The sequence below is a fragment of the Caretta caretta genome, chromosome 5 (genome assembly GCF_965140235.1).
Source record: "Caretta caretta isolate rCarCar2 chromosome 5, rCarCar1.hap1, whole genome shotgun sequence".
NCBI lineage: Eukaryota > Metazoa > Chordata > Testudines > Cheloniidae > Caretta > Caretta caretta.
Genome location: NC_134210.1, coordinates 74,713,185 through 74,740,783, shown reverse-complemented (window position 1 = coordinate 74,740,783; position 27,599 = coordinate 74,713,185). Strand labels below are relative to the sequence as shown.

Below are 27,599 nucleotides of genomic sequence, written 5' to 3'. Positions count from 1 at the left end.
GAAAGTCAAAGACAAGAATTGCAGCTTTGACACTGTAATAAATAGTTTCGGGTAGCAGTTTGCAATTGTGGTGGGGAAGTGCACTTCTTCAATAAAGCAAAATGGATTTTGGCTGCAGGGAATTTATACTTTGTACCCTTGTTCAAATATTAGCTATTTGAAGCAACAAGTCAGAGAAATTCTCTCCTCTACTGATTTCATTTCTTCTTAGGGGAAATTTATAACATTTTCCTATTATCACAAACACAGATATTGCTCCTGGGGGAACTGTGCATCACTGCACATGCACAGAATTCATGGCCCCTGCAGATTCCTTTGTTTCCCTACAGAAAAATGACTTCTGACAGGGAAGCAAAGGGATGCCACAAGAGTGGTCAAGAGCCCCTCCCTGGCAGCGCAGGCAGGTTGATTTCAGCACCCAGAGCAGCTGGTAGAGATGTAAATCACCACTGGGGGCAGGAGCTAGGCCATCATCCATGAGAGAGAGACACGTTCTCCCTCTTGCTTGCTACTGTGGCATACTCAGCATGGAGAAGCAGGGTTTCGGGGTGTTTCTGAGGAGACAGACATGGGGCAGGCTCTGGCCCCTCAGGCAGAGCAGAATGTAGCAGCCTGCCTGCCTAGTGAATTGTTCCCATTGTCTTTGTGAATTCCCCCAGGAGTGTAAAACAGGTGTAAAAGTTTTAAGGCTCCTTTACATTGCCAGAGTGGTGTAAAGGACAGTATGGCCTTATGAATGCTTATGGCGCTTTTGTGATTAGTCTACATTTTTGGACTGAAGAATTTTCATATCAAAATGTGCTCCATGAACAGTTTACTACTGACCTTTCTGGAGATGGTCAATAGCCAATATAATCTGTGAGTTTGATTCCCCAGTCTTCACTTGCTCTTCAGTTGCCTATGATGTAATACTGAGCATATGGCTGCATATATTTGTTGACTAATAACTAGAAGAAAAGGATCAATACTAGCTATATTACTATTAGACAGAGAGGGTCTGGGTATTTCCTCCAGTGCTTCCCACTCCTATTCTCCATATCTTGTATTATAGTTTAAATTAATTACCAAAATAATCAAAATATTGGGTTATTTTGACAAATATGCAGAATTTTGTATAATTTTAAAATGTTGTGCACAGAATTTTCAATTTTTGCTGCCAAATTTTTAATAGTTTGGTGCAGAATTTCCTCAGGAGTAAGATATTGCACATTCCTTTCAGTCACTGTAAAAAATTAAATTCAGCACGTAAAATAAGAAAACTTTTCAAAGAGATGCACTATTAATTGATTTCAATATACAGCATCTATCTTCTTTGGTTTACCCAAATGTCGAACTTTGTGAACCAATAAAATGGAGGAGGGATAGATTAGTGAATAGTAGAAGAAGCTGAATTATATATATAAAAAAGTCTCTTTGGAATTCTATTCTGTTCACTAGGCCTGATTCTCATTTGACTTACATGTGTATAAATCAGGAGTATCTCTATTAAAGTTAATGGCATTACCAACTATGAAACTGGTAAAGGATCAGAACCCAGGCCCATTGTAATACTCATCTACACAGTAAATCCATGCAAATATAAGAAGACCAAAAACTCTAATTTATGTGCACTTGCTATTTTAACAACCGGTGTAAAAGTGGAATTCCACAAAACGAATATGCCATGACCAGTGATATTATTGCCATCTGGTCCTTTGTACTGCTCATTAAAATTACCTGGCTTTAGTGCTTTTACTTGTACATCTCTCTCAAATAGTTTCTTATTATTTTGTAGGCATCACATAATGAATATAATTCCAGGTTACACAAAGTATTGTAATTCTTTTTAATATCCTACATAGGTCTATATCCTGCAAAGTGCTGAACAACTCGTTATTTTACGTTACCTTGTGGAGGTACTAAGTGTCTTTAACCAGAGTTGTTTAGTTCCACATCGTGCTTCCAGTGCTGTACTTTTTTTTTACTTTTTTTTGGCGTCTAATGTTAGCAGTAATACTGATGATTACTCACTAATGCCCCTGAAGAAAAAAATGTGCCAAACTGGCTAAATTTGCTTAAATGTGCAGTGTTTGTGGAAAGTGCTGTACTAAATTAAGATTCTAGCAGAAAATATAAGTGCAATTCTGTCTAAAAAATGTTCTTTTCTGTCTTTAATTTCTATGATTTTATAGTTGCCTTCCTCTTTCCTTTCTTAAAGGATGTTGGAATTTCCTTGTGCCCTAAGGTGGTGTAGTGTTTAAAAAAAAATCAGAATAAACCACATACACATGATTTGTACTTAAGCTATTAAGCTTTTTTTCCGCCCCAGGTTTCTGGGGTGTAATCTAACTAACCCTAGAATCTTTTCATAATTTAAAGCACATACATTTTACTTTAATCTGGAAACTACCCCTGGTCTAACCCTTTGCGAACACTTAGAACTCATTTAAAAACTTTTCAGCTACAAAACCATGCATCCTGTTCCTCTGCAAATTTCCTTTCACTAGTACTTAGTGATGCTGTTCCTTTTCTCCACATCAGTCTGTAACATTTCTGTATTTAATGTTGTATTGTTTTTGTTCTACCTGGACAATCTTCCTTTCAATCTCTGTTTTGGCTGACAAGCAGTTTTATTCCCCTTTCAGCTTTCTTTCATAACTTTCTTTATCCCTTTTTCAGTTTGCATCATTACATATGCTTCACACAACTTTTTATTCCTATGACTTCCTTAGTTAGCCACATTGTTTTTCTTACCTTCTATTAATATTTTTAAGTGTTACACTAATTCCCCCAGCTTGGGCTAGGTTTTCTTCTGTAGTCTTTCATTCCTTTCTCAGTGAGTATCACACATTCTGTATTCCTGTTGACCTTTTTAAACTCACCCTTAGTTTTTCAGTTTTCCTGTTATATTTGGTGATTTCATCTTTTCCTTTATTAATATACATAATATTTACACCAGAAAATGGTTCATATAGCAATTTCCATTGCTTACTTCCTCCCCCCTCCCCATTTTTTCCTTTAAGGATCCAGGGTGATTTAAATCAGACAAGTTATTTCTTCTATTCTAGTTTAGTCCTTTTAAATATGGTGTCCCAGAAGCTGGCTCTATGTACCACATCTATAAATCACAATTTCCTTGAGTGTTCCCTTTGATGATGTCCCACAGTCTATGATTGGGTCATCAGTTCCCTCTATTACTTAAGATTTGTTATATATTTTATTCCTCCTCCTTCATCACGTGCTTTTGTGGACCATAATTCCCCCCCAAAATAAGATATAATATAAATAGATTTTTAAAATAGCTACACTACTATGAGATTGATTCTTCAATCTGCGTATCTATGTGTCTGGACTGTACTGTGCGTCTGATCAAGAGTGAGAGCTTGTTGGGACAGGTTTCAGAGTAACAGCCGTGTTAGTCTGTATTCGCAAAAAGAAAAGGAGTACTTGTGGCACCTTAGAGACTATAACCATATTCATTTATGTTTCTGTAAGGTTAAGTGTGCTGATGACATTCAGTAAATAATCATAATAGGCTGAAGCTGAACCTAATCAAATATCTCATAAGCACATCATAAAAAATTGCAGACAAATCTCCTGCTTTCAAAACTTTAAGGAATTCCTAAAACATTTAATTCTCAACTTATTCTTTCTCTCTCCCTCCTGTAGACTCCATTAACAAGAGATTTATACTTTATTGATTGTAAGGGGCACTTTTCTCTCCGCCTCTGAACACTCATTTTATGTTCATAACCTTACTATAATCCATATGAATTTATTATTAGCTGATGACATCAATTCTTCTAAAGGGCCCAGATGTTTATACAGGAGATCCCTGCTTTTTCTTATGTTCTCTTAAGACCAATATGCTTCTCTTGAGACTTTCACTAGAATCTACAGAGAAAAGAGAGCTGCAATCCTTGAAAGCATGAATGCAGTACTTTATAAAAAGTAACTGGCATCTTTTAGATTAGCAGTCTAGATTTAAATACATGCCTGAACAACAGTAAGTGGTGGGGTTCCCCCGCCCAAGATATCTGTTAATGTAGTCATTGACTGATTTATTGTTTTTGTGGTTTATCTTGAATTTCAGTTTTGTCTCATTACAGAAGTCTCTCTGTGACATTTCAACCCTTTGACAAATTCTTGTTTTTTTTTATATAGATAGATATGTAGATATATAGCTATATACATTTAATAAATATATTAAAAACAAGAATTTGTCAAACGGTAAAAATATATAGTCCCTGTATTTATTTATATCTATATATATAAAGGGTATGTCAAAGGGTTGAAATATATATATTCCTTCACAGACAAAAACTTAGAAGTTGATTGACATTAAGATTGATACTATGTATCAGTGACTTAAGGGTAAAAATTCTTTAAAATGCTGTAGTTAGTTTAACAAAAACACACACACTATTAAAAAAAAATGAAATTCAATCCCATATAACTCTACACAAGTACAGCCTGCTTCATCGCCCCAATTACTCCCTTTGGCACTGGCCTCCATTCTGCTTGAACATTCCATGTACCTTTCTCCACTGACTCCCAAGCTCCATGCAATCAGCAACCATGATAATGGCACTTTAAGAGAAACAGGTTACTGTACTTACTAGTCACATGTGTACCCCTCACTATAATTTTTTTATGGTTATTTTTATTGGGTTAAAGTTAGGGTTTTACTAATCTTCAGATAATCACAGAAACTTGTTAGAAAACTCCTACTGATCATCTGGTCCATCCCTTCACCAGTGCATGATTGCTCCCCAACTTATATTTTCTAATACTCTGTCCACTCCACTTTTTCAAGTTTTACAACTTAACATTGACAGCATCTCATTAAACCCTATAAATCAGGAAAGACAAGCATTCAGGTTGCCAGTACAACCTTTATTCTGCTCCCTTGTGTGTATGCATTATGATTATAGGATAAAATTATCAGAAGTACCTAAGTGACTTCTTAGTGTCACTCCCAATTATTTTCAAAGTGCCTAAGTCACTTTTGAAAACTGAGTTTAGGCTGCTAAGCCACTTAGCCAATTTAGAAAATTTTACCCACTCTTTAATTATGTGATCTCATATTATTCTCCCCACAGTAACCTGTCTTATTTAGTGATAGGATAAACGGTGCTCAGGTAAAGAGACAGATGTTCACTATTTCTTTTTACCCCCATCATTCAATGTGAGAACCCTGCCTTATTTGCTGCACACACTCCAAACACTACACTGACTATTGAATTATTCATTTCTTCATGATCTTTTCTAAGGAACTCAGCTCTGCACTACTTGAGTGACTGTCAACTATTAATGAATTTATCTCCCCTGTGAGATAAGGGCATCATCATCCCCATTTGTGAAATGGAAAAAAGACAGAGACTTGTTTGGGCCACACATTAAATCAGTGACAGTCAGTGTTAGAACTCAGGACCTTCTAACTCTTAGCCGCATGCTCATTCCTGTAAACCACACTGCATTACTGTCAGAGGTGTGGAGCATCCACAGCTCTCATTTACGGCAACTGTGAGCAGTCAGCTTTTCAGAATATCAGACCTCAGGAGTCTCACAATTAGTGGCCACCTGCCATAATTTTGGTTTAAGTGCCCTGATCAGCAACACAAAGCAGAGACAGGGACAGAACTGAGTTCTCCTATGTAGTATTCGACTGCCACAGGCCAGTTCTTTGAAATCCCTTGCTTTCTTCTCTACACACCTTGTAACTTCTACAGCAAATGAGACCAGGGTCCTACAAAGAGTATTATTCAATACACTTGATTTATTCTTTTAACACCATCCACTGTATGCATTGAATAAGGTGGGGTACCCTGGCAAAATATGTAATCATGTGCTTAAAGAATGTATCATAATACATACACTCAGTGGGATATAATTAAGGCTTCAGGGGTAATAAATTCTGTTATTTCCTCACTTCCTACTACTTGTCCTTGCAATCTAAATATTCTTTTAATAAAGGATATTATATGGAAAAAAAAAACTAAGAGAAATAGTACAAAAATTCTATCATGTGCAACTATAACAAGCCCCCATCATGCAACATCAGCAGGATTTGAACCCTAAACATTTAGCAATGCAGCACAGCTTGAGTTACAGAATTAACTACACTAGCTGGCAGCAGCAGCAGGACATTATCCCATTTGAGAGGAGTATGAGCTGCTGAAGCCATATGCTGGGTCTGGAATTGGTTGGGGGAGCGCAGCCCAGCTCTACATGAGATGGCATGCTCCCACCTTATGAGGTATCCCTGGGGTGGAAGGGAAGGTGGGCAGCTGGTTCAATGTGCTGGATCCAGGAGGTTGTCAGGAGGAACCCAGCCCAGCCCTCTCCCTCCCGGAGCTACATGATCTGCTCCAGCAGCAACCATGCTATGTGCTTCCCAGGGTTCCCAGTGCAATGCCATCTGCTGCTGCTTTAGAAAAAACAAGGGCCTTAGAGCAGAATGTGCATATTGATTTATTTTGGCATACTGCCAAAATATTGCCAACAAAGTGACTAGCAAAAAGGAAATGATGATATTTAACAGTTTAAATTTCAGCTAAACTTGAATGGAATTTTATGGGTCAAAAACAAGGTACTTCTTTAGCCCAAGGATTTTCCCCCTGCCAAATTTTGAACAACTTCCGCATATAATGCAGAGGTTAGAACTGTTCCCCAAAAACTGTCACAAGAATCTTTTATATTGGAAAGTATTAGGGCAAATAAATATAAGTGTCACTAGCAGCTCTCCCTATGATTAACCTAGGAGTAACTGTAAAGTTTAGACACACAAAAAAATCAGAGATGGACTGGGGGGCAACCATATATAACTATATTTTGAATTATTTCAGGCTGCTGGAAATTTCCTTACTTTTTTTCCACAGAACCAAACCCAAAAGTAAACTATTCTTCCTACCTATGAAGTAGTATGAAGACAACAATGTTACATTGATTCAGTAACAAAAGATTAATTTAAAACTGTTCCAGATCTCTTGATGGAACAATAGATTACTGGATATTTTTCAAGGAGTAATAATAACCTGCAGCCATTGTAGCAATACCCCATTTACAAGGTGTTTTGAAGGATTTAAACAAATCCATGCCACAGCTATATATCATTCTTGAATTGTGGAGCATTTACAACATTTTTATAGTTCACAAGATGTATGAAATTAGTACTAGTTTTTTTTCTCAGTTGCAATGCTCTCTCTGCAAGTTCATAAGTTAACTCATGTTTGGTCCTTTATTCCCCCCCCCTTTTTTTTTTTTTTTTTTTTTTTTAAGATGCACTAAAAGCTAAAGGTAAAGAACTGAAGTTCAGAAAATACTGGAAAAACCTTAGTGCTCAAAGCAATAATAAAAAATACCAAGGGACAATTTTTGAAGCTGCACTGGCAATAAAAAAAGCCAGTAATAGTCTTTCATGTTTTCAAATATTCGCAGCATTCTAAAAATAGTCCTATTAAACAAAAAATGTGAACTACTTATAACACATTCAAACTGCTGTTTTGTGTTGGCATGGAAGCTTTTTTAATCTTATATTTTACTGAAAAAAAATTCAAAATGAGACCAGAATGTTTCATTGTAATACTTTAGCCCAGGGATCGGCAACCTTTGGTACGCAGCCCATCAGGGTAAGCCCTGGCAGGCCAGGCCGATTTGTTTACCTGCTGTGTCCGCAGATTCAGCTGATCACAGCTCCCACTGGCTGCGGTTAGCCATTCCAGGCCAATGGGGGCTGCAGGAAGGGTGGCCAGCACGTCCCTTGGCCCGCACCACTTCCTGCAGCCCCCATTGGCCTGGGACGGTGAACCGCAGCCAGGGGGAGCTGCGATCAGCCGAACCTGTGGACACTGCAGGTAAACAAACAGCCCGGCCTGCCAGGGGCTTACCCTGCAGGTCGTGTGCCAAAGGTTGCCGATCCCTGCTTTAGCCAGAGAAAGTCCACCTCTTCTAAAGGGCTAAAAACCAAGGGTAATGTCATGATAAGTGTCTACTGCAGATCACCTGACAAGAAAGAGAGATGGATCAAACTTTTTTTAAACTAAAAAAATCATCCAAAACACAGAATTTGCTAGTAATGGGAGACTTCAACTACCCAGAAATGTGTTGGTAAAATAATACAGCAGGGCACAGACTATCCAACACATTCTTGGAATGAATCAGAGACAACTTTTTATTATAGCTGGCAGAAAAAGTGACTAGGGGAGAGGCTATTCTAAATTTCATTCTGACGAACAGGGAGGAACTAGCTGAGAATATGAAGATGGAAGTGATCAGGACATGACAGTTCATAATTCTAAGAAAAGGCAGGAGGGGAAACAGCAGAATAAAGACAATGGACTTCAAGAAGGCAGGCTTTAGCAAACAAACTCAGGTAAGATCCCTTGGGAAGCAAGTCTAAGGGAAATAAAGTTCAGGAGAATTGGTAGTTTTTTAAAGAAACATTATTAAGCGCACAAGAGCAAACTATCCCAATGCGTAGGAAAGAAAGGCAGTGGTAAGAGTGTGGATTAACCAGGAGATCGTCAATGAACTGAAACTCAAAAGAGTTGTACAAAAAGTGGAAACTAGGTCAAATTACAAAGGATGAATAAACAACAACACAACACAAACATGTAGGCACAAAATTAAAAATGCCAAGGCAAAAAAGATTAAATTAGCTAGGGACATAAAGGGTAACAACATTTTACAATGTGGACAGGGTAGGCCCATTACTCAATGAGAAGAGAAAGACAATAATAAAAAAATGCAGCAATGGCCAAAGTGTTAAATGCCTTTTTTGTTTCAGTTTTAAACAAAAAAGAATGCAGTGACTGGACAACTAACATAGTGAACGTCAGTGTAAATGAGTAGGATCTAAGGTTAAAATAGGAGAACAACAAGTTAAGAATTATTTAGACAAGTTAAATGACTTCATGTCTGGAGGGCCTGACAAAATACGTCCCTAGAATACGTAAGGAGCTGGCTGAAGAGATCTCTGAGCCATTAGCAATTATCTTTGAGTGCTCATGGAGGATGGGAGAGATCCCAGAGGACAGGAAAAGGGTAAATATAGTACGTATCTATAAAAAGGGGAATAAGCACAATTCAGGAAACTAGAGACCAAACAGCTTAACTTTGGTATTTGGAAAGATAATGATGTAGATAATTAATTTGTAAGCACCTAAAAGAAAATAAGGTGGTAAGTAACAGTCAATATAGATTTATCAAGAACAAATCACGTCAAACCAACCTCATATCCTCCTTTGACAGGTTAACAAACCTTGCGGATGGGGGGAAGCAGACGATGTGGTGTATCTTGACGTTAGTAAGGCTTTTGATATTATCGCACATGACCTTCTCATAAACAAATTACAGAAACATAGCCTAAATGAACGTGCTAGAACATAGGTGCACAACTGGTTAGAAAAGAGTACTCAGAGTAGTTATCAATGGTTCACAATCAAGCTGGAAGGACACATCAAGTGGGGTTCTGCAACGATCTGTCCTGGGTCCAGTTCTATTCAATATCTTCATAAATGACAGGATAATGGCATACAGTACACACTTACAAAGTTTGCAGATGATACCAAGCTGGGAGAGATTGCAATAGCTTTGGAGAACAGAATTAGAATTCAAAATGATCTTGACAAACTGGAGAAATAGTCTGAACTAAATAGGATGGTATTCAATAAGGACAAATGAAAGTACTACCCTGAGGAAGGAATAATCAATTGCACAAATACAAAATGGGAAATGATTGATGAGGAAGGAGTACTGCAAAAAAGGATATAGAGGTTACAGTGGATCACAAACTAAATATGAATCGACAATCTAATACTGTTGCAAAAAAAGCAAACATCATTCTGGGATGTATTAGCAGGACAGTCATAAGCAAGACACGAGAAGTAAATCTTCCACTGAACTCAGCACTGATAAGGCCTCAGCTGGAGTACTGTGTCCAGTTCTGAGCACTACACTTCAGAAAAGATGAGGACAAATCAGAGAAAGCCCAGGGGAGAGCAACAAAAAATGATAAAAGATCTAGAAAACATGACCTATGTGGAAAGATTGGGAAAAAATGGGTTTATTTAATCTGAAGAAGAGAATACTGAGAGGGGGACATGAAAAGAGTCTTCAACTATATAATAAATTGTTATAAAGAGAAGGATGACAAATTATTCTCCTTAACCACTGAGAGCAGGACAAGTAGTAATGGGCTTAAATTGGAGCAAGGAAGATTTAGGTTAGACATTATGAAAAACTTCCTAACTGTAAGGGTCGTTAAGCACTGGAACAAATTACCTATGGAAGCTGTGCAAATCTCCGTCACTGGAGGCTTTTACGAACAGATTAGACCAACACCTGTTAGGGATGGTCTAGATAACATTCAGTCCTGCGTCAATGCAGGGAACTGGACAAGATGACCTACTGAGGTCCCTTTCAGTCCTACATGTCTATGATAATATGATTCTCCACACACTGGCAGAAATATTTTGTCTTTACACCTTATAGAAACCAAGATGCAAAATTTATGTATGATTTGTTTTTGTTTTTTTAATGAAAACCATTCCATTTTTCCTCCCACAGATATCTTTGAAGTATATGCTGTAGGTGTTTGGTTCACTCTGATTGCTTGCCTCAAGCAGACATTTGTCAAGGTCTCCTCTTCAAAGAGCACTAAAGCAACAAGTGTTCTTTGTCCCAGACATCTTATATTAAAATTAGCAGCATTTTAAGTAAATGATGGCTCCAAGTTCTTTATAACTCCCTCAAGACTACAGCAGTTTACACTGTGACTTAAAAAATGCTAAAGTGAATTTTAAAATAACCCTACTAGCGCCTACCAGAGTTTTATAGCTTCAAGACTGTGCTACACTTGAACTCACAAGAGTTTGAGGAATTTTTCAGAATGACTCCCAAGCTCTGACAGAGTTAGCTGTCAGGCTGAAAGAGACCCAATGGGTAATCCTGCATAACAATTATCTTCCTATATATTAATTTCAATTTTTTCCCCCAGCTTACAATTTAAATATCTCTAGTGGAAAAGTCTCAACTGTGTAGAACATTGTATTGCCTTTTATTTGCTGTTAGTTGCCCTTACTGACTTCCTCCTGGTTTAGTTTCATGCACTTCTATTCCTTGTTATGATGTTCTCAATCAAAAACCACTACGCAGCTTAAATGAATTTGTCTTGCTAGAGTACCTTTGGCAAAACCAATGCATTCCAGCGGAGCCAATGCATTCTGGGGCTATTCTAACTTATGGCAGCCTCCGTACAGCTGCCAATGGGCAGCTTCAAAACCCAGCACAGCTCCAAAATCCAGAATAGCTGTAGCGCAAAGAGCTACAGCCACTTTCCCTCCCATGGAATACTTGTATGCCATGGGTTCCAGGTTGGGAAAGCACAGGACCGTTTATGTTGACCCTACACTGCTCCTGCACCAAGGGAATATCCATGGGGACCAAAACAGCCTCTTTAAGGCCCCTGTACATCACCAGAGTAGCTCTCATGGACCAGAATCTGGCCCTTAACAATTGTGTATCTGTCCACTCCCATCATTCTCATCTTTTTTCCTCCTTTTAAAATTCTGCTTTAGCACAGTTTGTCTTGCCTTCCCCTCCCTTCCCCTTCACTCACTCCATGCTTTTTTTCTTTTTGCTCTGTTGGGGGGGTGGGGGAGCAGAGGGAGGAAAGAGAAACAATATAATATTGCTACCCCTTTTTAAACATGGCTGCAGCCACTCATGAATTTCATGGCATTTCTTGCAGCTGCTGACTGGGAGTTCTCTAACAAATCTTCATCAGACACCACTGAAGAACCCCACACTAACCCACATACCCCTAAGCAAAGAACCATTTGGAGACCTGCATTTACAAAGCCATTCTTGTACTACTTTTATTATACTTAGTGAACTGCACTGTGTTTTGTTCCTTTAGGAAAAGGCAACAGCAACCTCAACAAAACAGCACTGTGCTGCAATTTATTTTTCATCTCAGCCCATTTGCATGCTTCCTTCTCACACTGGAGAGCAATAGCTTTAACTCTTTGACTACAAAGTCATATTCTGAAGATGGCAGGAGTCCTGAAATAAATTTCTCAGAGGTCAGAAAAAGAAACTGTTATGGTAGCTTCCTCCTACATAAACACAACAATATAGGAGACTGTTTCCATTAAATGGCTTTTGTTCTTATATTGTTTCTGTATTACCCTTGTAGTAACAAAAGATTTCAGAGTGTATTCTTAGTAACACTATCTGTCTCATTAGGCAAAAGAGAAAAAATGCATTTTTTCTTTTACTTGAAGTCTCTTTCTATTAGTGTCTTGGCAGGCCATTCTTAGAAAGATGTATATCTTATTTCACTAGTAGTGATTTTACACAATCATACTACTTCTGCAAGGTTTGCTCAGGGGCTGTACACTATGCTACACTGGTGGTGTTCTTTGCACTGTAAGAGATCATTTTTCATGTATTTTACCACTGGAAAAGGTTGTTTGTCATTGCTGCTGTTAAACTTAGCTAAGTGCTAATGAAAGCCAAGTGGCACAAACTTCAATGCCACTATAACTGCAGATTACAAGTCCTTGACTGCTATAAATCACAGGAAACAGGATGGATGAAAACTGCTGGGCTTGCAACTGATTGAAGTGATCACCTATACCACCTTCTTCCTCAAGCATGAATGTAAAGGGTGCCACAGCATTGTTACCATTGACACCTGCTCAGTGTCAAATGCACACAATATTGATAAGGCAACAAGTACCATATACTCCGTACCTCAAGCAGGACAGATGTTAGCAAGATGAGAGACAACATTTCATTTGTAATCTTTCAAGAATATGTATTAATTCTTCAGGAAACCTGGTTTCGTGAGTCTGAAAAGTTCCATGTGGATAAAAACTCAAAAGTTCTCATCAGGAGAAACTGCCAAGAAAACAAGTCTAGTGATTTTGTAAAATGGCCAGAAAAAATACAGAGCAGTCAGAATTCTTTTGAGGATTCAGAAACATAGAATTACCCTGCATGCTGTTTTAGGTTTGAATTTTTTAATCTCTGAGAAGATTACCCTTTCACTTATAATTCTGCATTGAAATGACAGTGATTTGTCCAAAGCACATAAAGAAAAGAAGAATTAGTGACAAAGGAATAGCACAAATTGACATTTCACAAAATTAATGATAAACTGCAGGTTATGTGGGCATTCTAGATTAATTATTCTAACCAGTCTTAATGCACTTTGGCTCATACATAATATCCAATTAGTCTATAATAGCACTGGTAATATAGATCAATGACTTGTACTTTAGGCTCACAACAGAAACATAGCGAGGTTAAAAATAGCATTCCTTGCTAAGCTCCCCATTTTCAATTGTTAATATCTTTCTAAAAATAATACTTTGGGGGTTGAAACTTCACATTTGGTCTTACCTTAAAGGTGAATTCTTTCAAGAAGTCTGAACAAAAAACAAATCTATTCAGCTATTTCTGAGGAAGTCAAGTGAGAAAGAACACTTGTTCTGCTCTAATTCCTCAAACAATTGATTTTAGAAATTTCTTAGCATGTGGCTAGTCATCACTCAGGCATAGTTGCTTTGCTGAATTTGAAAGAATGAGTAAAATTTAAAATAAAAGAAAATTTGATGGCAAACACTCCCCAATTTTCTATAACATGTTTGAAATTTACCATCCTCTCATTGATGTGGACATGGAAACAATGACACGCATAGCCGTAGTATGGTTAAATGGAGAAATCAAACTTTGAGATTATTAACCAACAATTATTATTGTTGTCATTACAATTATTATTAACCTTCCCCCTCAAACCATTCTGAATGACTGGTGCATTGTGGAATTCAACTGGGCACCAAGAGCTCCAGTTTCTACATATATGAGGGTGGGTATGAGGGCAATGTACCCTCTACACCCTCAGGCCTACCTAGGGACCCATCTAGAAGCCAGAATTCCAACCCGTTCCCCTCCTCCACACAGGAGATATGAAATGTGAGATGAGGGGAGCCACACTAGATGAGACATGAGGGCATATCCCCTCACCAAGTAATGTGCTTGGGGCTAATGCCCAAGCAGCTCACTGGGTTACAGGGATCTCATCTCAGATTCTTTCTGAACCCACCAAAGTTGTGACAAATGTAATTTAAATCCCAAAACTGGAACTCAAAGATGTCAGATGGAAGGTGAAAAAACCCACACTGCAGTTTGCCAATTTTTCCATATGGGAAAAAAATCCCTTCCAGACCTCCAAACAAAAGATTGATGAGATCAGCCTAGTCCCCAGTGTCACAGGAGTCTGGAATACTAGGTAAGGTGGGAAAAAAGTAGGGCTGGAACAGAGAGCCCAAAATGGCTACTTGGCTTAACAGCAAATGGTAGCCATCCCATCCCACCCCTCTTACTCCAGAAGGCGAAAATCAAGTAGCTGCCCCAGTGTCCCAGGCCAATGGCAGCAGGAGTGAATGGGATGAGCTCCAATGCCCAGAGGCAGTGTGAAATGGCCTGCAACCCTTCCACACAGTACAGAGAAAGAGGGGAAGGTAAAGGAAAGATGCATACATATACACCCATGCTGCACTTCATCGGGAGAGGGAGCCACAGAAGGGTGTGTTGCACTGCCCTATCTGCTCCTGACTGAGATCCCCCAAGGAGAGGGGTGTCTCCATAGGTCCTGGCCCCAATCAGCAAGTTGTGGAAACTATCCTAGATTCTACATCCCATTAATACACTTAAGACCCTCCCAACTTCTCTCTTTCCATGTGAAGAGATTACTTATTGAATTAAATGAATATTATGTCATGTACCCTAGGTGAGTAAAGGCACTGGAGAATTTCTAGGGGGAGGAGACCAATACAGGCACTACATTCCAGAACTGATTGGTAAACTAGGAGTTCAAAGGAGAGCAACAAAGTTGATTACTTTGCTGTAAGAGTTAATTTAAGAGGACATAGTGAATGGACTAAATGTGTATAATTTGGTAAAATAACAGTTGAGGAAAAGTGACTTACTCCTTATGATGAGTGACTTTCAAGCTAAAATAGGATGTGACAACCAAGAAATGGAAAAAAATCAATGATGAAGCATGGGTTGGGAATCATTAACCAAAATGACGAGAGACTCATTGGACTGTACTTGGTAGCCAATCTAGTTCTTCCAAGCCCTCGATTCCCTCACAAAGATGTACATAAAAAAACATGGCATTTGCCAGATGGCAAAATGAAAAGCTACATTAACTACATCTGCATTAGCCTGAGATTCAGATTATCTGTCCAAGAGGCAAGGGCATATCAAACAGCAAATATCAGCAGAAAGCACAATCTTTTCATTGCTACCTGAAACTAAAATTGAGAAAGATCTTTAAACAGAAAGTGGTAAAGAATAGCACCAGTACAAAACTGGATACAAAAGAGTACTGCAAGAAATTACAACCTGAACTAAGGAACAGGTTTGAGGCAGTGCCAAAGGCAAAGGAAGGCGAGACACACACTGGGACTGAAGAAAAATGGGCAGTGTTCGTTGGCCTGGGCACGTGATTCAAGCTGCAGCAGTCACAGTTGGATATCAACATAAAGCAAGAACTGGGTAAGTTAAAAGATGTGGCAGAAAAGGACAGAAAGGACTGAAAGGAAAACTCCTGAATGCTAAGACCAACAACATACTGGAAAAAGCAAAGGAGAAGTACAAGAAAGCAGAAAAGGCAATGAAAAGCAATGCAAGGAAAGAGAAACAGAGCTATATTGAAGACCTAGCAACTGAAGTTGCTGCTATGCTAGGAAACCACAGAGCCATTTACAATGTGACTAAAATCCAGTCTGTACGTTCCAAAACAGGAAATAGGCCAATAAAAAGCAATGATAGAAAAACGCTTAAAACTGGGGTAGAACAGAACAGATGGGCAGAGCATTTCAAAGTCATCCTCAACAGACCCAGACCCATTTCAGATGAAACATGTGAACCTGATCAACTTGACATTAACATCTGTCCAATAGAGGTGTCAGAAGTACAGGCTGCAATCAAGTAACTAAAACAATAAAGGGGCAGGAGAGGACCAAATCACAGCAGAAATGCTGAACACACGTGACATCAGCATCCTCACAAAACAGACAGAGTTGTTCTATGAAGTTTGGGAAAAAATCCCTCTGGACCAGTGGGAACATGGAATTATCGTCAGAAAACCCAAAAAGGGTGATCTTACTGACATTAATAACTGGAGAGAAGTTGTATTACTTTCTGTTGTAGAGAAAGCCTTCCACAGTGAGACACTACACCAAAAAAAAGAGACAGTGGATGCAAAGCTTAGAGAAGAACAGGCTGGACTCAGGCCCAAGAGATCTCGTGTAGATCAGATATTCACATTAAGGACCACTATAGAAGAATGTATATAATGGCAAGCTCCCCTCACCATCAATTGTATTGATTTTTCAAAAGGCATTTGGCAGTCTGCACAGACATACATTATGGAATATTCTTCAACTCTATGGAATCCCAGTTAAAGTCATCAACATCATCAAGGTCATGCACAGAGATGCAAAGTGCTCCATACACTCCAGAGTAGCTCAATACAGACACTGACATGAAACATGGCTGCATTTTATCTCCGCTTTTGTTTGGCATGCTACAGACCGGATAATGAAGAAGTGTATTAGCAACGCAAACACTGGCATAGCATGAGATGATGGCAAATGCCAAGAAGATCTCGACTTTGCTGATGATAACATGCTACTTAGCAACACACCTGAAAAGTTACAAAGAAAGACAGAAAACATGGCAAAAACAGTAGGCCAAGCAGGGTTCAAAATTAGGTATGCTAAAACAAACATCCTTGAAGCCCAGATGTCAAGCAGTATTACATTAGAAGGAAAAATATCAAGAAAATAGAACAATTCACCTACCTGGGCAGCACACATTGACCAACAGAGACCTCAAGAAGGAAGGGACATCAAGGATAGGAAAGGCATACACAGCATTTACTAAACTTAACATATAAATGACTGAATCCCTGGAAGATTACATATGCACAGTCAGCATTGGGGGGGTGGGGGGGGCAAACAATCTCAAATTTTCGGTTCGCTGATGACATTGATGGCCTGGCAGGCAGCAAAAATGAACTTGCCAACCTTGTGAAATGATTGGATGAAACCTCCGCAAAAAATAGCATGGAAATCAGTGCAAAGAAAACCAAGCTGATGACAACAAACATGATGGGATCAGCTCACATATCACTGTCAGTGGACAAGAGCTGGAGACAGTTTACTACCCTAATGCTGTATTAACATTTTTCCTACTAAATATGAAAATACTGTTTCAGAGAAAACGCTGAGTACACAGTGAAAGTGCACTTCAAAATTCTGCTGTGCAGCATTCCAAAGATGAGATGACCAAGCTAGTGAAAAGGCTGGTGACCCCTTAGATACACCAGTTCAGTCAAAGTATTTTGCTATTAAAAACTGAATGGCTATTTCCCCATGTTTCCATCAGAGTATACAATGATTTCATAAGGTAAAACATGAAAGTACAAATATTTTATGAGATAAAAAGTCATTCTCCAATCAGGCTGCTTCTTTACATTTTCTAATTACATTTAGAAGATAGAATGCTGTCAATATGGTGCCATGAAATAGAAAGAAATGCCCCCAAAATTTACTTTGGCTTTTTCAGAATGTTATCTGTAGTGCTCAAATGTTAGTGTTGACCTAGCATTTTCTTCAAACAATATAAAGATAGTGAACCCACCACACTTATATTTGTTCCCTGCCTCTCCTAATTTTGTTTTGAGATCTTAAAACTAAGAAAATCTAATTTGGGCTTGTTTAAAAATGTGCAAAAAAAACTGATTAATACTTTCTTCTCTACGCACAAAGAACCCAACTATTCCATCAATTTCACAGGTGCAGCTCCCATTCACATCACTCTAGTCTACTAGTAGTGAGAGACCTAACATTTTGTACTCACCAGTTTTGAGGTCAATTGCAGTTAAAGATCACGTTATTAAGGGTAGAACAGAGCCCTACAATATTATAACAGCTTCTCCCTAAGCCCTTTCTTAAAATCTTGAGAGAAACCTTTGAGTTTCACAAGGACTGAACAAGTTTTTACCAGAGTATTATTAAAATACCTTTGCCTTCTTCACTCCTCTCTTTTGGCCAACTTTTGTACAATGTCAGACAAATTCGACAAATTCTTTTCTAAGATGGTATTTATTTTACATTCTTGTCTCCTACTTAGTATCCAGTATTCCAAACTGCAACAGATTTCAGAAACAGTTATTACAGACAGACACACAATATAATGGTATAAAAACACAAACTTTTAATGGAGTTTTGTACTTTATCATGTCAGTCTCAATTTGCGGATAACACACACAATTTTAACCCTTTCAGAAATCTCCCAGCATGCAGGTGACTGTGTCCAAAGTGGTACAGTTCAGATTTTGTCATGTCAGACAACACAACTAAATTTTCATGGAAATGGATAACACTCAACTTCAACATTTATTAAACCTCAAAAGTACAAAAAACAAATCTGAACAACTAGGTCCACCACAATAGTTGGCTTCTGTCCAACTAAGTCTTGCTGGTACTCTCTTAAATATTAAGAAAAAAAAAATATCCAAGCAATATGACCCACTTTAAGGATAGTGTCCAAAAAGGTAGCTGATGTGCAAGAGGCAGTTATAAGCCAACAGTTATTCAGGCCAAGCTGACATGGCGAGTGAGGACATGGCTATGCTGCATTTAATGGAATATTTTTAATGATGGTTAACAATGTTTTCAGCCAATTTTCCTGCATGAATCTTTTCTACTTTACTTGAATACTTATGCAAAAGAAACCAAATGTACTATATTTTATAATTCATTAATGAGAGTCATGTTGGACTCCTACTGTACACTGCAGTTGAAGACTTAAAAAAAACCCAGACATCATGAAGTGAGGGTCACATCAGGGTCTGAATCTACTTAAAAAATAAGTTAACTGGTAGCTATAGGGTCCTGCAGTAGCTTTACACAGAAACATCAACTTGAGAGGCAGAGTTCTTTTTAAATAGCACAATGACATGCACAAAACACCCTCAACCATTCATACTTACCAGTGAAAAGGAAAGCTACATTTCTTATACATCTTACCCTCTCCCATGTAATTGGTTAGAAAACTATCTGCCTTTTAAAAGAAACTGAATCACCAGGAGTGCCACAGTTCCCAGACGATAACTCTAAGGTGCTAGATACAGATCACAGACAAGGCCAAAAAAAAAAAAATAGTGAATATACTTTTCTACAGACTCTACCCACAGGCTATGATCTGTCCATGAGATGCCAAACTGAAAGGAGACAGTTCTGCTTGGGCTTGCTTTACAAGTAGTCCACTAGATTGCTGCAAAAGGGTCCAGTGAAGTGAGCTGTAGCTCACGAAAGCTTATGCTCAAATAATTTGTTAGTCTCTAAGGTGCCACAAGTACTCCTTTTCTTTTCATGTATGCTAAGCTTCCCTAGGTCTCAGAAAGCTATAGTACTGTTTCTTCTCTGGCACCTCTGGCATATTTCCAGGATCCTGACTCTCTGTCTGCTACCTCTTCATGGAAATGGAGCCCCACAATCCTTCTACATTATGCTCCCAGGACCTGTGTTGACCCACAAGATACCCCAGTATCTTAAACACACACACTATCAGAATCCCACCTTCTAGGTTACATTTTAATTCTCTCGAGGGTTGCATGGTTGGTGTAGCACATAATAAACACACGTGCTTTACATGGAAGTCTAACACATTATTGCTCTTTACTTAAGTACAAGAAATACAGAGTACAGATCACAAAGAAAATAAACATCCTAATCACAATACCACTCTTTAGCTCACCCTTCCCCTGGGAGACCATCTGTGCTCAGGTAGGCAGGGTCCTCCTCCCCAGCTCTTTGTGTTTGTTTACATTTCTTTTCCCTCATAATAACAATTTTGTTAGTTCTGTTTAGGTGGGGAGACAGCCCAGAATCCAGCAGAGCCTATCAAAGAGCTGTTGATGAACACCATTAAGGGTTGGTATTTGACTCATCAGCACAACTCAAAGCCAAAAGGCAGAAAATACTCTCTGCAGATCCTGATTGTATTTCCTGACCACCCTGCAGAAGCTTCAGAAGCAGAACCTAGTAGCAGACAAGGGAAGAAGGTATAGAAGATTTTTTTAAAAAAATCTTGCAGGCAGCCAGAAAGCAAGAAAGTTGTGCAAAGACCAGCTGGAGTGTAAGAGTCTCAGTACAGAAGTCAGACTAGGGTCTGAGAGTCAACTTCCCCAGCCCCTTCCACACTTCCAATTCTGTGAATTTTTAGTAGACTTAATCTCCTCTTTGTCTGCTCTCCCACAACTGACTTTGTGCCTTCTTCCACTCTATGGGGCTCCATACACATGGGGGGCTCTTCGAGTTCAAAGTAGGCCATTACCCTGTTCTCCTGGAAGTCCCTCCTTGAAACTTATTTCTACTGTGACATCTACAAGAAGCTAGTGAACTAATTATAGAGGTGGATCACTAGTTTGGGATAGTTGACATTTATCATTAAAAAGTGTGTGTATGTGTGTGTCAGAGAGACTGTTTTTATCCCTCCCCTTTCATAAGTTGCTTATCTTCTTAGACTAACTTGGGACTGGGACTGTGTTTTCACATACATTTTGAACAGCACCTAGCACCTTGTGAGTGCTACAGAATACAAACAAACAGGAATAAAAACTCACTATGAATGTTCCTCTTCCTGTCCTTGTTTCTAACACTTGTTTCTGCCATAGAGACAGGGTAGAAAGCTGCAAGACAAAGCTCTGACTGCTCCGAACCAAACCTGCAGTGGTTACTTCTGGAGTAATGAGAAGCTCAACAGCTGGATCTCAAGCAGCGGCCTTTCCCCACAATACAGGTTCTAGATGAGACTCTGTTACCTATGCCATGATACCATGGCATCATGTCCTAACAAGGGGACTGGGTGGAAGAAAATATGGCCACTGCTGACTTCTTAGGTTGAAGGAAGAAAGTATTTCATCGTCATATCCCACTCCAGATCCACTATAAAGAATGGCAACTGGAAGCAGCACTACATCACAACAGCCTACACAAAAGTGTGAAGCGGTTCCAATCACTACAGGTGCACCTAATTGGAACTAGGTCTGGGAATTAGCTCTTTCCCTGTTGGGTGCCACCTTCCTTTGCTTGCTTGCTTGTGCTGTAGCCCCTGTCTCTCTCTTGCCAGGACTCAGTGCTCCCTCTTCATGACTCAGCCCTCCAGCCAGGTCACTATAAAGTCCTTCCCTTCCAGGGTAACAAAGTTCCATGGAACTATCTGTCTGAATGCCATTTCAGGTAGTTTTCCATTTCAACTTCAGGTCCTGTGCCACTTTCCCCAGCAGCTGGTGGGGAACCCAGGCCTGCCTCCTATTCCAGGTTCCAGCCCAGGGACCCTATGGCTAGCAACCTAGGTCAGCTCAGTTTCAGACCCTGTTGCTATTTCCCTGGGTTCCTTCCTATTCCACCTCCTTGACTATCTGTCGGTTTACCATCAGAGCTTCCTCGGTTCCCCACGGCTACTTTACTCCTCTGTGCCTCTTGTAAGACTCTGGTCCATGACAGGACCGGACCCCAGGGCTTACTTTCCCCCAGATCTCCTACTTGTCCATGGACAACTCCCTTTTCCTCTAGGCAGTGACTGCAGACCTCCTCCCTGCAGCCCCTTTCATGCTCTCACTTCCTGGCTTTATACTCCTATACCAGCTCCTCCCCACCACTGGATTTCATCTGCTTTTAGGCCTTATCAATCCTTGGTTCCCTGCTCCAGGTGCGGCATCTATGATTAGTTAGCCCCTCCTGGCCCACATTAACTCACTCAGGGCTTGTGTGGGATGGACACTCCATCACGGAAAGCAATCACATCACCCCTTAGTAAGACGGACAATCACAAGTGAGGATCTAGAATGTGCCACACTTTACAGAAAGGAAGTTGTGTTCCTGTAGATAAAATATGAATGAATCAGCTCTTAAAGATTTAACGCAACTGCAAGCCAGAATCTACTAGGGAAGAAATTCATATTTTATTTTTAGAATTATGAATAATAAAAATATTTTTGAAAGAAAGACACTTTAAAAATCCAAATCCCAAAGGGCCCATCTCCATTAAAACCAAGCAGAGAGATAACAGATTAATGGACCCTACAACGAACAGTATGAGTGAATCCCTTTAAAGTGAGAACGGCAGACACCAAGAAGTTATACAAGTCTTACAGTTATTACAAATCACGCTTACACCATGTCACAGAATAATTGTCATGTATCATTCATTTATTGGCAATCTCAATTCGAGGATGATCTACCACAAATTTACATATGAGTCCTGAGATGATTCAGGAGTCCGATCCTGGAACTGCAGCTCCGTCGGCAATAGGTACAGACATGTTGTGGTAGGCCAGTTGCCTGCTGGGAGAAAGTTCTTTCTTTGATTGTCATGTATATGCATATGGCAGTATCAAATTCCGCTGCTTTAAAATGTTCAAAGTCATCTCTTTCATTGTGAACATGAAACTGACATTATGACACCTGCAACAGTTTACCTCACTAAGACCCTACTCCAATACTCACTCAAGCCAAAGCAAAGTCTCCCATTGACTTCAGTGGTGCAGGATCAGGATTTAAGAGACTAGAAGAGTTTGCAAAAAATGCAATTTTTTTTTAATTAGTGCATGTTAACTTGTAGGTATGCTCTAGATACTCATCGAAGATATGTATGATCTAAAATACTACTTAGTATTTATTTAGTGCTTTTTACTGAAGAATCACTTTACAAAAATGTATAAAAATCTCCATTTTACAGATGGGAAAATTGAGTCAAAGAGGTTAAGCAAATTATTAGCACAGTCAAGAAGACAATCCCAGTCTCCTGATTTCCAGTCTTCTGGACTAACTACTAGATCAAACTGGCCTCTTCACAACATCTTTTATCTTACGTGGATATATATAATGGTCTAAAGGTTCCAGTTACCTGAGAAGTCTACTCTCCTACTATATATCTCATCATGGTAGCTAATATCAGATTAGAGAGAACAGGACATGTGTGTCGCTCCTACTGTTAGTTCTTGAGCAGTACTCTATAAGACTGGCAGTGGACTATTTTCAGTTGAAGATTGTCACGTAGCAAAGCTGTTCCCTTCGATGGGTCATCAGAGATAGAGCTGATGGACTTCAAGGCACAATAACCTGGGTCTTGCAAATGGGATTTTATGGAATTACAGTATAATATATATAGTAAGTTGCTCAAAGCTAACCATAAAAATGATAGCTTAGCTAATAAACTCTAGGATCAGTTGAACTGTGAGTGTATATTTATACATGGGCGTGTACAGATATAATATATATATATATATATACACACACACGAATGATATGAGCAAGTCATTTAACATCTTTATGGCTCAGTTACCCCCTCTGTTAAATAAATTACACACACACTTTTGTAATTGCACGTAGTTGCTGAGATATTTGTCAATACAAAAAACATTCAGTTGTCATCCAATAGAAGGAATTAATATCAATATTCCATGAACTTCTGAAAGCTCTCAAAAATGGATAGTCTCATAAAAAAACAACCTTCCACACAAACTTCCTCGTGGCTGGACTTTACTAAAACTAGACAAGCCATTTACAACACACACTTTGCTTCTCTACAAAAGAAAAAGGACACTAAACTTTCTAAACTACTACGTGCTATTACATGCCACAAGGGGCCACAGCAATGGTTCCCTCAACCCACCCAGCAATACTGTTAACCTATCCAACTATACTCTCAGCCCAGCAGAAGCAGCTGTCCTATCTTGGGGCCTCTCCTTCTGCCCCTCCTCCCCCACGAACATGATACAGTTCTGTGGTGACCTAGAATCCTATTTTCGACGTCTCCGACTCAAGGAATATTTCCAATATACCTCTGAACAACATACTAATCCACAGAGACCTCCCTACCAACACTACAAAAAGAAGGATTCTAGGTGGACTCCTCCTGAAGGTAGAAACAGCAGACTGGACTTCTACATAGAGTGCTTCCGCCGACGTGCACAGGCTGAAATTGTGGAAAAGCAGCATCACTTGCCCCATAACCTCAGCCGTGAGGAACACAATGCCATCCACAGCCTCAGAAACAACTCTGACATCATAATCAAAAAGGCTGACAAAGGAGGTGCTATCGTCATCATGAATAGGTCGGAATATGAACAAGAGGCTGCTCGGCAGCTCTCCAACACCACTTTCTACAAGCCATTACCCTCTGATCCCACTGAGAGTTACCAAAAGAAACTACAGCAATTGCTCAAGAAACTCCCTGAAAAAGCACAAGATCAAATCCGCACAGACACACCCCTGGAACCCCGACCTGGGATATTCTATCTACTACCCAAGATCCATAAACCTGGAAATCCTGGGCGCCCCATCATCTCAGGCATTGGCACTCTGACAGCAGGATTTGTCTGGCTATGTAAACTCCCTCCTCAGGCCCTACACTACCAGCACTCCCAGCTACCTTCGAGACACCACTGACTTCCTGAGGAAACTACAATCCATCGGTGATCTTCCTGATAACACCATCCTGGCCACTATGGATGTAGAAGCCCTCTACACCAACATTCCACACAAAGATGGACTACAAGCCGTCAAGAACACTATCCCCGATAATGTCACGGCTAACCTGGTGGCTGAACTTTGTGACTTTGTCCTTACCCATAACTATTTTACATTTGGGGACAATGTATACCTTCAGATCAGCGGCACTGCTATGGGTACCCGCATGGCCCCACAGTATGCCAACATTTTTATGGCTGACTTAGAACAACGCTTCCTCAGCTCTCGTCCCCTAACGCCCCTACTCTACTTGCGCTATATTGATGACATCTTCATCATCTGGACCCATGGAAAAGAAGCCCTTGAGGAATTCCACCATGATTTCAACAATTTCCATCCCACCACCATCAACCTCAGCCTGGTCCAGTCCACACAAGAGATCCACTTCCTGGACACTACAGTGCTAATAAACGATGGTCACATAAACACCACCCTCTACCGGAAACCTACTGACCGCTATTCCTACCTACATGCCTCCAGCTTTCACCCTGACCACACCACACGATCCATCGTCTATAGCCAAGCTCTGCGATACAACCGCATTTGCTCCAACCCTTCAGACAGAGACAAACACCTACAAGATCTCTATCAAGCATTCTTACAACTACAATACCCACCTGCGGAAGTGAAGAAACAGATTGATAGAGCCAGAAGAGTTCCCAGAAGTCACCTACTACAGGACAGGCCTAACAAAGAAAATAACAGAACGCCACTAGCCGTCACCTTCAGCCCCCAACTAAAACCCCTCCAATGCATTATCAAGGATCTACAACCTATCCTGAAGGATGACCCAACACTCTCACAAATCTTGGGAGACAGGCCAGTCCTTGCCTACAGACAGCTCCCCAACCTGAAGCAAATACTCACCAGCAACCACATACCACACAACAGAACCACTAACCCAGGAACCTATCCTTGCATCAAAGCCCGTTGCCAACTGTGTTCACATATCTATTCAGGGGACACCATCACAGGGCCTAATCACATCAGCCACACTATCACACTCGTTCACCTGCACATCCACCAATGTGATATATGCCATCATGTGCCAGCAATGCTCCTCTGCCATGTACATTGGTCAAACTGGACAGTCTCTACGTAAAAGAATAAATGGACACAAATCAGATGTCAAGAATTATAACATTCATAAACCAGTCGGAGAACACTTCAATCTCTCTGGTCACGTGATTAAAGACATGAAAGTTGCGATATTACAACAAAAAAACTTCAAATCCAGACTCCAGCGAGAAACTGTTGAATTGGAATTCATTTGCAAATTGGATACAATTAACTTAGGCTTGAATAGAGACTGGGAGTGGCTAAGTCATTATGCAAGGTAACCTATTTCCCCTTGTTTTTTCCTACCCCCCCCTCCTTCCTCAGACGTTCTTGTTAAACCCTGGATTTGTGCCGGAAATGGCCCACCTTGATTATCATACACATTGTAAGGAGAGTGATCACTTTAGATAAGCTATTACCAGCAGGAAAGTGGGGTGGGTGGAGGTACTTTTTCATGCTTTGTGTGTATAAAAGATCTTCTACACTTTCCACAGCATGCATCTGATGAAGTGAGCTGTAGCTCACGAAAGCTTATGCTCAAATAAATTGGTTAGTCTCTAAGGTGCCACAAGTACTCCTTTTCTTTTTGCGAATACAGACTAACAGGGCTGTTACTCTGAAACTGACTAACGTAATCTAAGTAATTCAACTATTTTTCCAATTACTGAAATTAACAGTGGAAAAATTATGTACAGCGCTCAATTCACCTCTGTACTACAGAGGCAAAACTATAACACGTTTTCGAAGGAAAACGAGCATTTATCTTCCTATCTAGGAGGGAAAGGGCCAGGGTAGAGTGCACGGGTAGGGTGCAGGCTGTGGGGGGCAGTTTACTTTTGCATTCTGTTTGCTCCTGATGAGAACTCCTCCAACATCTGAAAGTAAGGGGTTTCTGTTTTAATTGCCTTCTTTTTGAAGGAGCTAGAAGCACAATTTACTCTTCTTAGTGTGGTTAGATGTTTGGCTGCATGTGTGTGTTCCCTCTGTGTGCCGCCCCAGCCCTGCGCAGACAGCTGGCACAGGAGACCTCGAGCAAACCACCCAATGACCACAAGATCCATTGAGGGACAAAGGCACCCAGCCAGGTTTCTTGTTGACGAAGCACAGTACTAGTATTCCACAGACTTTACCGGACTGCTCATACATGTATGCCCATAACAATAGACCAGCTCAGACGGCAGGACTTCCCGTTCCTCCCTAGGCCAGACAAAAATATTCCCTCTGAGATACATTTTTATACCCTGATACAAACAAGTTAGTACTGCCCCTCTGACATAGTTACTGTAGTTACTTCCCCCTGACGTGGCTAGTTATTACTTATTCTTGTACATATTGGTTTGATTAAAACATCTTTATTCGTACTGTTATCCTGACCTTATCTTTTAGGAGTGGGTCAGTGTGTTCCTGTTATCCTTGGGGAATGTTTTTGTACCATCCTTGATATCGGGATGTTTTGGTACCACTTGATATTGGCATGTGTTTGCATGAGCACTCTGTGACTAGCACTCCTTAAGAATGTGTATTTTTGCCATATTAGCCCTGTTCTTGCCAAATTTTATGAGCAGGTTCTGCCTCATACCAGGCCTCTAATACAAGGGCTTATGTTTCAGGCTCTCGTCCTACTACACTTATTAAGGGCTTTTTGAGAAAACAATATCCAGATAAGCCCTGATCCCTGAGAACTGTGGAAGCATCAGGCTCTAGATTTGTTCAGCCCTGCCTCCTGAACCTGAACCCCACTTGCTTTACTCTCTGAAGGGGAAAGAAGAGCCATCCTTGCTTCAAAGGCTATCACCACTGGCCACTGTTTCAAACTGTTAAGCCCAAGCTACAGACAAAAACCCCTTCAGAGGAAGAATGAAAAGGGAAACTTGATAAAGTTTCGTACATTTTTCCTTAAAGATCCATAGTGCACTGGACGGCAGGTCACTTCTGCCT

The 27,599-nt window shown here is 40.0% G+C and overlaps 1 protein-coding gene across 6 annotated transcripts in view; it reads right to left on the bottom strand.

Moving 5' to 3' along the window:
• Window positions 1-27,599, bottom strand: part of COMMD10 (COMM domain containing 10) — a 159,599-nt gene that overhangs the window by 92,209 nt on the left and 39,791 nt on the right. Inside the window, exon 6 of one of the 6 annotated variants that reach the window (XM_048850097.2) lies at window positions 22,260-22,412. The exons of 4 other annotated variants lie outside the window; for them this stretch is intronic. In XM_048850097.2, the coding sequence (XP_048706054.1) occupies window positions 22,320-22,412 (93 nt within the window). In that variant the 3' untranslated portion in view covers window positions 22,260-22,319. Of the gene's footprint in view, window positions 1-22,259; window positions 22,416-27,599 lie in introns of those variants that run through there. One more of the 6 variants, XM_048850096.2, reaches the window with a different exon arrangement.